The 15,074-nt window shown below is 33.9% G+C and overlaps 1 protein-coding gene across 2 annotated transcripts in view; it reads left to right on the forward strand.

Annotated features, from left to right (window-relative positions):
* Positions 1-14,380, forward strand: part of LOC110450270 (CD82 antigen-like) — a 60,238-nt gene extending 45,858 nt beyond the window's left edge. For both annotated transcript variants that reach the window (XM_021497723.1, XM_021497724.1), the window contains exons 3-9: positions 2,452-2,661; positions 5,492-5,566; positions 6,124-6,222; positions 6,437-6,505; positions 6,899-7,021; positions 7,471-7,554; positions 8,051-14,380. In XM_021497723.1, coding sequence (XP_021353398.1) covers positions 2,452-2,661; positions 5,492-5,566; positions 6,124-6,222; positions 6,437-6,505; positions 6,899-7,021; positions 7,471-7,554; positions 8,051-8,116 — 726 coding nt within the window. In that variant the 3' untranslated portion in view covers positions 8,117-14,380. The remainder of the gene's footprint in view (positions 1-2,451; positions 2,662-5,491; positions 5,567-6,123; positions 6,223-6,436; positions 6,506-6,898; positions 7,022-7,470; positions 7,555-8,050) is intronic.
* Positions 14,381-15,074: the final 694 nt, after the last annotated feature.

Below are 15,074 nucleotides of genomic sequence, written 5' to 3' on the forward strand. Positions count from 1 at the left end.
ATATAGTTTATATAGGGAAATAACACTTTTCGGTATATATTTTATCCATTTTCAGCAGAAAATTGCTCAAACTTAGTCAGAATCATCTTGGGTAAATGAGAGTTTTACTTTGTAAAATTAGGATTCCTGCCCCATCCCCAGGGGCTAGGGCGGGGCCCCAAAGGGAACATTTACCAATATTTTCAAATTCTTATCCATTGATGACATGACAAGTATTGTATTTCACTTAGTTTACATGCTGATTTCCACATCACATCTAAACAATAAAATAAAGCTACCAGTATCTATGATATAACTCAGGTGACCGCTTAGGCCCTTGGGCCTCTTGTTTAGGTTCAAGGTAGCTTAAGTTCTTGTTCAAAAGCAACATTTACCAAGTTCAATGAAATGATGTAATTATTTGAGGTCAAAGTAATTTATTGAGGTCAAGGTCACAGTAGGTCAAGGTCACAGAAGGTTGTTCAGGGTTGGGATTAACCCGATTGCATGATAACAATTCATATTGTACCTCTCTATGGTTGCATGTATATTTGAAGCTCTTTGAGTTTGACAGGTCCCAGCGATAAGGACTGATTTAGAATTCATACACACAACATATCAATATGGCAGCCAGAAATGCTGTAGAGAACATAATAGCAATCAATGAGTCCGTCACTGTCAGCCAGCCTGCCATTTTCTCTTCCCTCTTCCCAGTAAGGTCACACATCCACTTTGGGGCCTGAAAACATAACAAAATTTATATGTAGCTATCAAATATTATAAACATGGGTTAAATAAAACCTGATTTTTTTTTTCTGGAAGAATGAAAAATCAATAAGAGACTGAAGTGATTCCTTGCATGCGTGTGTGTAATATTTTGTGTCTGTGTATTTGCGTACAAGATTGGAAAAACAGGAATTTCAAGAGGACATGGGCCTAGCTTTAAATTTTCAATAAAGACTTCATTTTATGTGAACAAAAGAAAATTCTTCTTTGAGGCATGCATAACTTCAGAAGAAAGATTGTTATTGCAAATTTCTGGAAAAGGTTTAGATAGAAAATAATTTTCTTGAAAAACATGAGCAATTATGGCCATAAACAATAAGGGGGAGGGAAGTAATAGCTGAATTCAAAGAGATTTGAAAAATCAAGAAAACTTCAGAAAGAATCTGTATTACATAAAACTGCGTCAACTTTGGCCACAAAATGATGGGTAGTATATCAATATGTCCCAGGTAGGTCCCAGGTAGTTTATCAATATGTCCCAGGTAGTATATCAATATGCCCCGGTAGTATATCAATATGTCCCAAAATGTTGATTTCCATGAACAAATTAGCCAGTCACCAAGAAAGGCCACTAATAAAGTTGGAGCTAAAGAAGGTCAAGTTTTGAAAATTTATGTCCAAGAGGTCAATCAACAGTTTGGCCATTAAAGAGAAATCAAAAACTTCCCATAATTTGTCTCCAGAATTGTCATTAAATTATGTAGGGGAGATAAAAAAAAAACTCCCATACATCACTCAATGTGTAAGGTAGCCTATTAACACATGTACATATTTATCGATCCTTACATTATGAACATGTCTAGTCTGTTAAGTTCGAATATTGAGGTACATTTTTATAACTTTGTTGGTAAGGTCTGTCTATTCAAATCATATGGAACAGAAGTTATATTCTGTCAGGTGCCAAGCAGACGAGAAACACGAAGTTGTAGAGATGTACAAACACACACCGCAGACAGGGCCTCTTATTGGTTTAACACGTGATGTGTATGCTGCAATATACATTCACATAGACTGATAAGTTGACATGCAGGAGAACAGTGCAAATTAGTTCCGTTTGCATTTGCCAGACAGATAAAATTGAAATTCCCTGAATCGCTGCCAAAAAAAATCATAACATTTCACATTTTGTGAAAAAAATGTTTAGGACAGAAAAGTAAAAACATTTTTTTGTGATTGTAAAGATTGCAATGGAGCATGACCCTGGACCTCTGATCGTTATACTGTCTTTAACCAAATGAGCACCATGGTCATAGGAATAACACTGACCCAGTCCTGCTGCTTTTGTAATAAAGTCACTTTCAGGGAGGTTACTATTTGTGTACTTAAGTGACGTTTTCTGGTGTTTTGTCTGCTGTGGGACATGCAGCCCTAGTGCTAATTGTTTATATGACTGTATTTAACATAAAAACTGCACCCCCTCTTCTGTCCCTAATACGTGTTCTCAACTTGTTAAATTCTACATTAAGCCCAAGTTTATTGTTCATAGTTTTCAGTGGTACTGTATGTCGTGTACCAATTCCTTGAAGAGTGCTTCAACTTTCTCCCCATGTTGCATAATAAATTTGAAGTGATGGAAATTTATTATTTTCCATTGAGAATGAGGCCAAATTACGGCCCCAATATGGTCCTCGAGAAAAACCTGATACCATTATGAAAGATACCTGATCACCTTTTTGTCTGTTACAGTTGTCCGGCGGGGCAATCCTTGGTGTCGGAATTTGGTTTCTGGTGGACAAGAACATCAGCAGCTACTTCACGGTGGTTCAGATTGACACCAGCGATTCCTACTTCAAGTACGCTGCCTACATCCTCATTGCGTTTGGAGCTTTCGTCTTCCTCGTGGGATTCTGTGGCTGCTGTGGCGCTATCCGTAGCAGCAAATGTCTCCTTGGCTTCGTAAGTAAACAGGGTTTAATCTGAAACACTCCACTCCTTTTCTATACTGTAAAACCTTTTTATAATGCCACTGTTTGTCCGGCAAATGTTTGGCATTATAAAAGGGTTTGGCAGTATAGATGGCTTTGACAGTAAACAGTATTGTCATCTGTAACACAGGCCACACCATTTTGATAATGTAACACCTTTTTATAGTGCCACTATTGTTTGGCAAGTTTTTGGCGTTATAAAGGGGATTGGCAGTAAGTACTAGTAGAGATGGAAAATTTCAGGAAATGGGGAACTAGATATATGTTGGTGGTTACAAATAAAAACTTGGCATTAGGTGTTGAGGATATTATTTTTCCGAACTACGATCTATAAATGAACTGTGAATTATGCAGAAGTTATGGAACTCTGACCTTAAGGATCCCCGTATGACTGCCAAAAACATTTACCTAAGCATTGAAAACTTGTTTCCAGCATGGCTATATGTTTGCTGTATCATCTCAGGAAAGAGACCCTACCTTGCGGGAGTATATGAAAAAAGATAAAAATAAAATAAACAAAACGTAATTATGTTAAAACATTCAGCATGGCTAGACCAGGATTCCACCCCTTGACTTGTGTTTTATACTGTCGCTCCTCTAGTCGACTGAGCTACCTGGTCATGTGTCCCGGCCCAACTAAATTAGAGTAAGTTACTCAATATACCAAACACCACAATTCAGAAGGACAGGGATCCTTACACATAGTTCATAGTGTCACTATAGCCTCACAAATTCTTTATATGAGTGGAATTCAATAGTGTGTTGTCTACAGTGGGACAGGGATCCTTAAGTAATTTTAATAATATTGTATAAACTACATGTAGAAATCATGAATGTACGTATGAGTTATGTACATATATATAATAATTTTCCATAAATTACTATGCTTGATATTTCTTTTACCTGTTGCAGCTATTTCTTAATATTCATAACATATTCAAAGTATTTTTTTTTTTAATTCATACATGTATATATATTGCATTTGACTTCAGCTAAGTTTCTTCCGATTTTACAATAGTTGTCTTCTGTAAATTATAATACTTTGAAATTGCAAATTTTTGTGGGTTTTAAATTTCGTTAATTATTGTGGTTACTCTTCATCCACAAACTCATGTACACAAGAAGTAGTCTTTTTTTGGAAAACCACAAATTTGGGCCCCACGAAAGTATCTGATTTCACAGTTTACAGGAGAGGAAGTCATGTATCATTAAATAAATTGTCAACAGTCATAACTTCAATGATTGATGGAACTAATGAAACCTGCAGAATAGTGATCGTATTGATTCCTTCGTATAGACCTTTATTATCGGGTTTAGAGAATTGGATTCCTCAAAAAGTTTAATGTTGCAAATAGCAAGTGCCACATCATTAGCGGATTGATCTTAACAACGCTTAACCAGGACAGGAAGAAGGAATTGATTTTCCCATGGGGAAATTGAAAAAAAAAAAAAAAAGTAGAAAAATATTTTAAAAAGAGATAAAAGATTTATCAATCATATTCTATTTTCGAAGCAAGGCTTCAGTTTGGAGATAAGGTATCTGTCAAGTTTTCTTTAAGGGCCATTATCCGAAGCAACAGAATCCTATTCATATTTTTTTCCCCCCAAGTTTTCCAAAAAATTGGAATGAAGTTCTCTTCAAGTGTAATTATGAAAAGAAATTGTTGTTATTTCAAAATCAATAAATAATTCGGGAAATTGTAGAACGAGGTCCGCAATTGCATGTGACTGGATAGTCTCTGTAAATGAAGTCATTGTAATCAAAGTAAGAAACTGGAATTCTTGAGAGAGATGTAAGTGAACCTGACTGTAGAAACTTCCAGCTCAACTAGATTGGTGTGTTATTGCGTGTTAGTGCGTGGTGAATTGCAAACACAGCATTTGATTGACCAACATAAAAATCTTTGTGCCATTCATAAAAAATAACATAGTTGTTGTAAACATAAATAATAAATATTTTGTGCGATAGAAGTTTTCCTTTCTAGTTTGAAAATTAAAATTATAAGAATTTGACTAGATAATAAATTGGTCTATGGACGCCCAAAAGGGCATGTGCACTCTTTACATAAACTGCTGTGCTGTTTGTTCAGAGAGGACTTTCGTTTTCGTTCTATACATCAACAGACCAATTTATTTCCTCGTCCTCAAATAACACACAAAATAAAGTGAATAGAAATGATATATATAATTACTGTATTCATTGAAACTTGTTTGATAGATTATAACATTGTCAAATACGGTGTAAGTGGACATTTTCGTGGTGTGGAAATGTACATTTTTTTCGTATGAAGTAAATTAGTGAAAAAAATATCCACACACAAACTTTTATGTACAGACTATAGGTATTTAGAATACGTAGACTTCAGAATCATTGACAACATGAAAGTTTCAAATCTGCAATCAGTTTAAAAGAGTCGCAATGCGAAAATTTCCACATGCCCCACTTTAACCATATTTTCCTGGTATCCAGAAATGCGATAGTCAACTGATAAAACATAATTGGTCGTTGTTGTTACCGAATGATTACCTTGGTGATTTGTCACCTAAATGACAGAAGTTAATTCAGAATGTAAAAGTTAACTCATTCACCCCTGAAATTTCATAACAAACTAGATATATATTCAGACCTTTGAACGTGTCTTCAGAGTTGAATGAGTTAATGGGTATTAATTTGATAAGGGGAGATCATACATTTTTTTTTATCAAAGGTAAACTCTTTATAATACTCTCAAGAAAAAGTAATTGTCAAGTATATATATTTTGATAAAGGGAGATAATCTGGTTGTTTCTAATTGTTTCAGTATGTTTTCTTCCTCATCCTCATCATCGGTGGGGAGGTTGCTGCTGCTGTTCTCATGATCCTCTACAGAATGGAGGTAAGTCTTTCAAGGCAAAAGCTACCACTATCAAAATAAGCTATATTATTACCACTGTCACTTTGTTAAATATTTGTGGAAGACCTTTCAAAAAGTGTCATTTTATAAAAGCCTTGTTGCCATGCATTTTACATAGTCCTAGTCTTTCTAAATTTGAAAATAGAAATCAAGAAAGAAAAACCAGAAAACAGCAGTAGTCAACCATTACATTGCAAAGTCTACACCAATCAAAGGGCAACAAAGCATATCAAGCATAAGCCATGTCGACGTTCCTCTTGTGTTAAACCCTTCTGATGTAAAATATCACCACACAAATTAAGAGCCATTATTAGGGCACAATTAATAATGTCACACAAGTTATGTGGGGCTTCACATCTGTTCTTCATTAGATTAAAATACCGAATGTGTGAAAAGATTAAATTGAAAATCGCTTGATAAATTGTACATTTGATCAATTGTACATTTGATCAATTGTACATTTGATCAATTGTACATTTCTACAGTGTAGATGGTAGGTTTGTTCTGTATACATTTACAAATGATTTGTTATGTTATAGGTTGAGACAAAAATTGACTCAATCCTGGAGAAATCAGTGAAACAGAAGTACACCAACAGCTCCACCTTGCGGGATGCCTGGGGCCTCATCCAAATCAAGGTATATTTTTCTCCCGATACTTGCCCATGAAAGACAGAAATTCACCCGTTTAAAGATAAAGCTCTCCCTTTACCATTTGGGTACCCTTTAAAATATTTCCTCTCAAAAGATTTGTTTAAAAGAAATGAACATTAAAACAATGTTCACTTCACCAGAAAGTGCCATTGGTCCAGGGTTGATTAATGATTAATAAAATGCTCTGTTGTTACTTTAGTTTGACTGCTGTGGCTACAGTGGGCCTGATGATTACATGAACAATGAGTACCTGGTGAGCAAGGGGCTGGTAAGTTGATGTTTACATACATGTGATGATTTCACAACTTGTCGTAAGTGTGTTTTCTACCATGGACAGGGAGATGTGACTTTGTATATATATTATACTGAACAAAATGTGTTTATCGTAGATGAAAAGCCACTGATGATTTACTGTAAAGAAGGAAATTATCGCAGTGTAAATAGGCTCACAATTTTCACGTTCAGTAAATTTAGCACGAAAATATCCACACGATACATATAGATTACCTATATATTGTGTATATATACAGTTGCTTATGCAAAAATGTCCACACTGTGGTCAGTTTAAGGAGTAAAATCGTAAACATTTACACACAAGATAATTTTCTCTTTTTATTTTCCACTTATATGCATGCTAACACTTTTGTTTGCCTCGTCACAGAGCATCCCTCGTTCATGCTGTGTGCTGACCAACAAAGCAACAGCGATGGAAGAAGTGAAATCAGCCAACCCCAAGAACGCCTCCGAATGTAACAGCAAGGTAGCAGGCTTCTACAATGAAAAGGTATGGGGAACAGCTGTAGGCAGGTCCTGCTTTACATCCTATTTATAGCTTTGGTCATTTAAGGATGAGTCAGGTTTTGGGGTTGAGAAAAACCTGAGAACCCAGACAAAAAATCAACAACCTGCGGCCAGTATCTGCAAACTGCCGCATGTAAGCCTCAAACTGTGGTGAGGGCTAGTGATTGTAGATTGTCAGAATATAATAATGATACTTCCTTGATTAAAATGGGAAATGAACGTTAACAAACTATACATTTGAAAGGCCAATGGAAAAATTTCAGGAAAAATCAGCACTTTTCCTGAATTTGTCAAGTGTCATTGCAAATGACTTGTCAGTCAGGAGGTCACCAATGAATGACATTTTGTTATAAGACGATTTCAAAGCTGTGAACTGTTACACTGTATTTCTCTTATAGAAATGTTAGTAAAATATTGATGTAATACTTGCAGGGCTGTAAGAAGACTCTCCTTGACATGGCTCTTCAGTACACGAACATCCTAATCGGCGTAGGCATTGGCGTCGCCTGTCTCGAGGTATGTATGTCTACTTACAACTAAATGCCAATTACTTCATGTCTGAAAAAAACATTTTGAAAATTTTTGTCAGACCTTCCCAAAGGACAGGTTAGCAATACTGGTGCTATGGGCCTTTTGTCAAGATATTACAGTTTGCATTAGCAAAGTTGAGCAGTATGTTACCATGGCTAATTTGTTTCATTTTATTCTTTCGTCTGCTTTTCCTGAAAAGACAAGAATACACAAACCTTAAATCTCCGAAACTATGAAAAGACAAAACAACGAAATAGCACAAAACAGCCCCTGTAATATATTTATTTGTCAGTCCTGTTGTAAGTAGGTGATCATGTAAAATTACTAAAGTTGTTGGTATATTAAATGGGATGGAATATACTCAGCAACTCTTCAAACTTGGACTGTTGGCAAATTCTGATGAAGAAATAATTTTGTATATATAGTATTTTTCAAAGGAAATTTGTTCTGAAGTTATTTAATTAATACCAAAATGTTTCAGATCTTCGGAATCGTGTTTGCCATCTGCGTGTGTCGACGTGTTGACAAGGACGATGGCTACCACTGAGGATGATACAGACCAGATGGTGCCCGCCAGTGGTTACCATGACAACGCACTCAGTCACTGTCGCCTTGACATTTTGCACTCTTGGTCGTTTCCGACATCATCTGCTCTCATCCAGAACAAATTGATAAGGATTTCATAATGAGCAAGTTTTCCATATTTTGCCGTATGATATATTAATTGTGTCATAGAAACATGGAATGGTTGTATTTTATGAGTGGTCCTGAATTTGTGAACATTTTTCATTTCATGAATAATCTTCAATATTTTCCATGACCCATATTTGGTATTCAACATTTGAAATTGTTTTCCAGGATGACAGATAATGAGGTAAAAAGTCGCTCATTTTCCTTCGCTCCTTTCCACAGCATTGTTAACTTTTATATATCACGTTGTTTCAATAGAATCGTAAAAAGCTGTTTAAATGTTTGAAAATCTGCTGAAAATACTTTCATTGTGAAGTGACACAAGATTGTGCATTTGAAAAAAGTGACTGTTTTTGTCTGGGTATCTCTGAAATATGATCGTCAGAAGACAATTTACCAAATGGTTTGGCTTTTAGCTGTAAAGAACCATTCCTCCGTTGGTTTTTTTCCAAGAAAAAATATTGATATTGTCAAATTTATATACATATATATATTTATTACTAATAATAGTTGACTACACTTCCGATAAATCTGGTTCAGGCAACTGTTATGTTTCTTAAACAGATATTGATTTAATTACACTATTCCGGGTTTAAAGATTTCAAATATTTTTTTGGCCTATTTCTTTGTTTGAGTCCAACAATTTAAGCCTGTTACGTGATGGTCAGATACTTAAAATATGAAAAACGGAATTGTAAAAATTTTGAAATTAGTAAAATTTATAAACCTGTAAAGTATTGTTATATGTGAACTTTTGTAATCTATTTAAATCTGTCATAGGAGAAATTTGAATCTCAACTTGATAAAAAAATAAATATGTATGTCAAGGAGATAGTTTTCAATAGATCTTAAGTGTCGATGGAAGTGTGGTCAACTTCTTGAGTGACATCTGTCTCATTGAACGAGACCAAATTTTTGTCTTTATATACATGTAGTTACGATATATATATTACGATATTCTATATATTTCTAGTGGTATTGTTGTCGAGAGTCTCACCGTCATTAAATTCCCTTGTATGTGCCTATTGTGGTTTTGAATGTATAACTAGAACTTGTTAACAAACATGTGTACATAGATTTAATTCCATACATTTATATTGATCTTCTCCAAAAAGTTTTTAAAAGGCACCTATTTCTTAAAAGTTTAAAACAGAGCAGGTAAAAAACTGGATAAGATAAAAAAAATGTAGGTAACTTAAAGTGTGATCTTGCTAAATTACTTGAGAGAGCAAGTGAGAAAAAACAAGTCAATCGTTCATACTCTTGTAAAAAACAAGTCAATCGTTCATACTCTTGTAAAAAAATCCATACGTCCTGCACCATCATACCTTGGTTTAAATTTAAGAGAATTCTATTAGAAGAACAATGTGAAATTTTTGTATTTGTCTTCAATGAATGCTTCAATTTGACCTGCTCCCAACTGTTATGTTACCTGTGATAAGCCCACGCCTGGTAATAAGCCCATCCCTGATAAAACAGATTTTTCATGATAATTGAAGTCATATCTGTAATATACATATTTCCTGCAAGTACAAACATGTTTGGGAATTTTTCATGTGATCCCTAGAGATATTGAGTTCATTTATGCACAGCAGTTATTCAAAAAATAATAATTTGTCAAAATATAATTCCAACTAAGTGTTTCCCCTACAGAAACAACAAAATTTAACCTAAACAATATCTTTTGGTTTAACATTATGTCAAGTGTGGGCTTGTCACTGTAACTTACGGTAACGTGTGTGTCAGGGAGACGACACAATCATCATGTTACCTCGCCATACATGGTATGGAACAACATTTAAATCTACCCAATATTTACACCGTCTAGTGAGCTACATGTCGGAACATATAGCTGTGATTCGCAGCATTCGTAGAAAATGTTATATAATAATGTATTTGAAAACCTTTTTTTTTTACAATTATAAATTGTATTTTAAATTTTTTGGACTTGTAGAAGAGTTGTGTTTTTGTTGAGAGTTAACTGATATTTTTGTATGGTGAAGTGATGTCAACATGATTTTTTGTCCCGTTGTTGTTACAATTCAATGAAAACGATGTTTATATTATAGTCTATAAAGTTTTTGCCATTTATCCCCCCGTTATCTGTTTTATTCTTAAGGCATGTACAATATTTATATATTAATGTTAATAAAAAACCAAAACCTTCAACCCAATGCATGATACACTGAAACAGGTGGAGCTGTTTTTGCTCATCACTTATTGAGTAGAAATCAAGGTTATTTACCATTGTTTATTCAATAGATCTAAATGTACAATATCTCTATCAAAAATATGAGAAAAAGCTAGATAACATTAGGATGTAGAAAACCAACATGGAGGTGACCCAATACTTTTCGCGTTCTTGTTTTTGGGTCGAACAAAACCACTTTGGTGAAATCCGAGTGCGCTATCCAAAGTGCCTCCCAACCACTATGTACAGACCTCTGCATGCAGTTAGAAGTTAATAAATTGACAATTCTTATCTGATATATCCGGACACTTGTATCAACCCTTTTCGGAGGTTTCTGCGAAAAGTGCCTCTTAGATTAACACTCCTGAAAATACTGAAAATTATTATCAAGGGATCCGCCAATTATGTTTATGACTGGGAATTTTTAAAAATTCCAGGTAGAGATCATGTACGTTTAGAGAAACATGATTTCCTTGTTAGGCCTAAGAATTCCGCCTCTAGTAACCGTTAACAAAAGCATATATTTATCTATGAACACTGGTAGTTGTAATCTCTAGAAGGTTTAATTTTTTAACAAAAACAAAATACAGAAAACAAATTAAATAAAAAAAAAATGCTATGTAAATGTAAATCTGACGATATGTATGCTAGGGCAAATATAAAAATGTATGGACGTCTGTAGCTACCTCGTATGATGAAATTCTTGTCCAGAATAAATCTGAATCACTGACTTAATGGATGTTGATTTGATGAAAAAATTGTGAATTTTTATGAATTTTTCAATTTTAAATGAAAATTTAACTTGTTCAGGAATTTGATGGTTGATCATGAAATTATAGTTTACAATAAGTTGTTATATATTAAAAAAAATATGAAGCTCATTATTTAAAAGCATGCTTCATAGGGGGAAAATGTGAATTAATATAATAGTATTTATAGCACACAACGCTTCTGACGAAAACTGTTTTTATGCATCAATATGAGGTAGACTGTTTCATCTTGCCATTCCTTGCGAAAAGGAATCGATATTAAATTATGAATTGAATATTGTCTTAATTTCAGTTTAAACCAAACCTGTTTTTCTGTCCATGTATGGTGCGAACCAGTTGATTAGATAGTTCATATAAGGCCTGTACATTATGCAAGATATTGTTTAAAAACGCTTTCCCTGTATTTGTCTGTTAAAAAGGTTGTCGTCTTCAGCAGTGTTTACTGTATTGTTGTCATCATCTGTGGTGTTGACCTCTGACCTTGTGTTGTTGTCATTGTCTTTGGTGTTGACCTCTGACCTTGTGTTACACAAGGACCATTCTGTCTTGGCAGTCAGGGTACTATGTTCATGTCTCGGTGTAACCTGTCTAACCTGAACCCTACCATCATCAGAACTTCTGTTCAGTATACACAGGCCTTCAAAAAATATAAAAGTTTTCTTTACTAAAAGAAGAATTTTAATTTACGCCTGTAATGTATGAAACGACCTAGTTGTGAAGGTTTGTTCAGTTTAAACAGGTTTCTAGAGTATACAGGGAATCAGTTTAGGCAGGTTTATACTGTTTGATATGTAGATCACTTTATGTCTCATCTTTTACCAAGTTGTTTAGATTTTGTTTACCTGGTACGTATTTCACAAAAACACTGTATAAAAACATCAAAGCAATCAGTATTTTGCTCTGAATTTATTTTGGCACCAAAAAACTTATAGTTGCAGGATCAAAACGAATTGTCAAGTCCTATATACAAATCGTATATATCTTCATTAATTTCTTCCTATAGATCAGGGCTCTAAACTTCACATATGATTTGAAATTTGTTAATAAATCATTTCTTCAATTCCAGATTCTAAGATATATTGGTTTTGTTTTGATTCTATTTTGTAATATAAGTCAGCATAATAATATGTAGGCATTTCTATTTCATTTTTTCAGGATCTTTTTTCCTTCGTTAACTAATGCATAATGTATATCTGAAATGGCCATACATGAACACAATGTGAATGTGCTGTCAGAAATGTTTTCAATTAAAACCAAGATCAAAGAACCATTTTGTAAGCTGTTTGTGTAATATTTATTAACAGATAAATATATATAAGAATCTCTGGACAGTAAATGTTTTCAAAACCAGAAATACAAGACGTCACTAGCTAGAAATGATGCAAGGGAGGTAACTTGACATGTAATGTGTAATAGAGCTTTAACTTCTCTGTACATTGATGTTACATATTTATATTACAATACAAAACATCACTTGTATAAAATCATTTTATTATTTACCAGAAAAAAGTATTCTTGCACTTCAATTCTTTGATAAAGTAAACGAAATATGTTGTACAGTATTTTCAAAACCTACTCAATTAGATTTTTACAGAATTCTACATCTTATTCTTTTTTTATTCTAAGTTATTTTTGAAAGCTCAAATGTTTCATGCATAATGCTTTACACTGTATGATTGTTTTGTAGATAATCAGTCCGACTGTGTTGCGTTGTCTCAGTTGTAATTGAAATAGATACATTTATATACTAGCTTATGTACCGAAGTAACCGATTCAGCTCAAAGATTAAATATTCGTAACATTTTTTAAGTTTGATTGTGTGGTTTTGTTATGTTTTGCTATGTATATATATACATTTGTTCACAAGCGTCACTTTGCATTAAAATAGGAAAGTTCAAATCGTTCTAGAAACATCATAATTGAAATAGAAAATAAATATGGTACCTCTGTACCTAGCTTATCTAGTCTGAATGTCAACAGGTTTTCACCGTGTTTTACTGTAAGTGACGTGGTGGTATATGGTAGGCTTTAGTAACTGGTTACAGTTTTAGTGAATTTTCATAAGCTTTATGATCAACTCATTGCTAATTTAGACTTACGTTTTTTTCATTAATATTCAAATTCAGTTTAAACCAAATGTTGAATGAATATAATAGGATTATATAAAAAAATCATGTCCTAGGATTGAAAATGATATCTTTCAAAAACAAAATTGATAAAATCAAGTTTGATAACAAAAATTCAGTTGATAGGTATTAAATATCCACATCAGAATTTTTTCTTCTGCCTTGTATTTAAAAAAAAATCGAATTGTATGAAAATTAAGTACTCCCTTAAAACATCCTGGGATTAAAAGTGATTCACAACCTTAAGACGGAAAAAACAGTTAACCCAATTATTTTGCTGTTTTGTTCCTTAATATTCGTTTTTAATAATTTCATTAATTTCAAGCTACTGGGCTTGACATGTACATGCATTGCATAAAGATAAATATTCGTTTTAAAGCATATTTATGAAATTCAAAACATAATTAAAGGTTTCGAATATTGTCTGCATGATAAAAATGGAAATAGCTATTAAAAGCATGTAGTGGCTTTTAGGTTGACGTATATTTAGACAGTAAGCTGTATGAGTGATGTATACATACTATCATTGTCCGATAGTATTAAAAAAAAAAAATTTGCTCCCATTAATATGCTACTTAAAGTCATCTTCATGAGAATTTCAATTCTCAAATATTCTGAAAAAGTAACTGAAAAAAGTTTTTTTATAAAATAGTTATAATTTTTTTTTTTGAAGGCTTGTATTAAGACTACAGTGTATTTCTGTAACATACCTGGTACATTATTAAAAAAAATACCTCGAAGATCTGGTGGAAAAATATGAACGGAAAGTGAACAAAAAAGCCTTCTACTGATAACTGTGACTTGTGAAAATATTTGATCTGAGTGTGTTTGATATAAACACGTAATGAAGACGATATTATCTGTAGGCTATACATTAGGGCACACGTTTTGTTGTATTCTGCACTGGTGCACAGGTCAAGCAATGTTGTAGTTCTCCCGACTGACCACCTGTAGCTGTTCATATAAACATCATTCCAGGTATTTTTACATGTGTTCTTTTGAGAATTCAGGAATAAAACTTTTTTTAGAATATATTTCTGTTGTTGCAACTTTTTATTGGCACATGGGACCCTGCCTGTTAGTCCCCCATCGGTTCCCAGTGTAGGGTGGGGTGGGGGTAGGGTGTTATGGGTTGGAACTCTGCAGTCCATCCGAAGAGTTTGTCCTGGGCATACCTTCTATAATACCTCATCTCATTACACCACTCTGCGACCACCTGACCTTTACATAAAGTCTGACATACATAAAATGGTAGCCAAGATATCTTCTGGAGGCATATGCCTGAGCTTTCTTTAAAAGGTATAGAATCTTCATATTTGGCTGGTGGCTTCCTTGAATAGAGCCTGACAAAGTTTGAGAATAAACAAGAGGCCCAATGGGCCTGCATCGCTCACCTGGTATAAAACTCACACTTGTAACCTTAAAAGTGATCTGAAATAAAGCTACAGGCAGAATAAGTTGTTGAATGTTTTTCACATATTTGACCTCTGTGACCTTGAATATAGATGAAGGTCATTCATTTGAACAAACTTTGTAGCCCTTTATCTCAGGATGCTACTGGCCAAATATCATCACCCTGAGTATTTTGGATATTCAGAAGAAGTTGTTTAAAGTTTTTAACATATTTGACCCCTGTGACCTTGAATATGGGTGAAGGTCATTTATTTGAACAAACTTTGTAGCCCTTTATCTCAGCATGCTACTGGCCAAATATCATTACCCTGGGCA

Source organism: Mizuhopecten yessoensis, unplaced genomic scaffold, assembly GCF_002113885.1.
Source record: "Mizuhopecten yessoensis strain PY_sf001 unplaced genomic scaffold, ASM211388v2 scaffold5141, whole genome shotgun sequence".
NCBI lineage: Eukaryota > Metazoa > Mollusca > Bivalvia > Pectinida > Pectinidae > Mizuhopecten > Mizuhopecten yessoensis.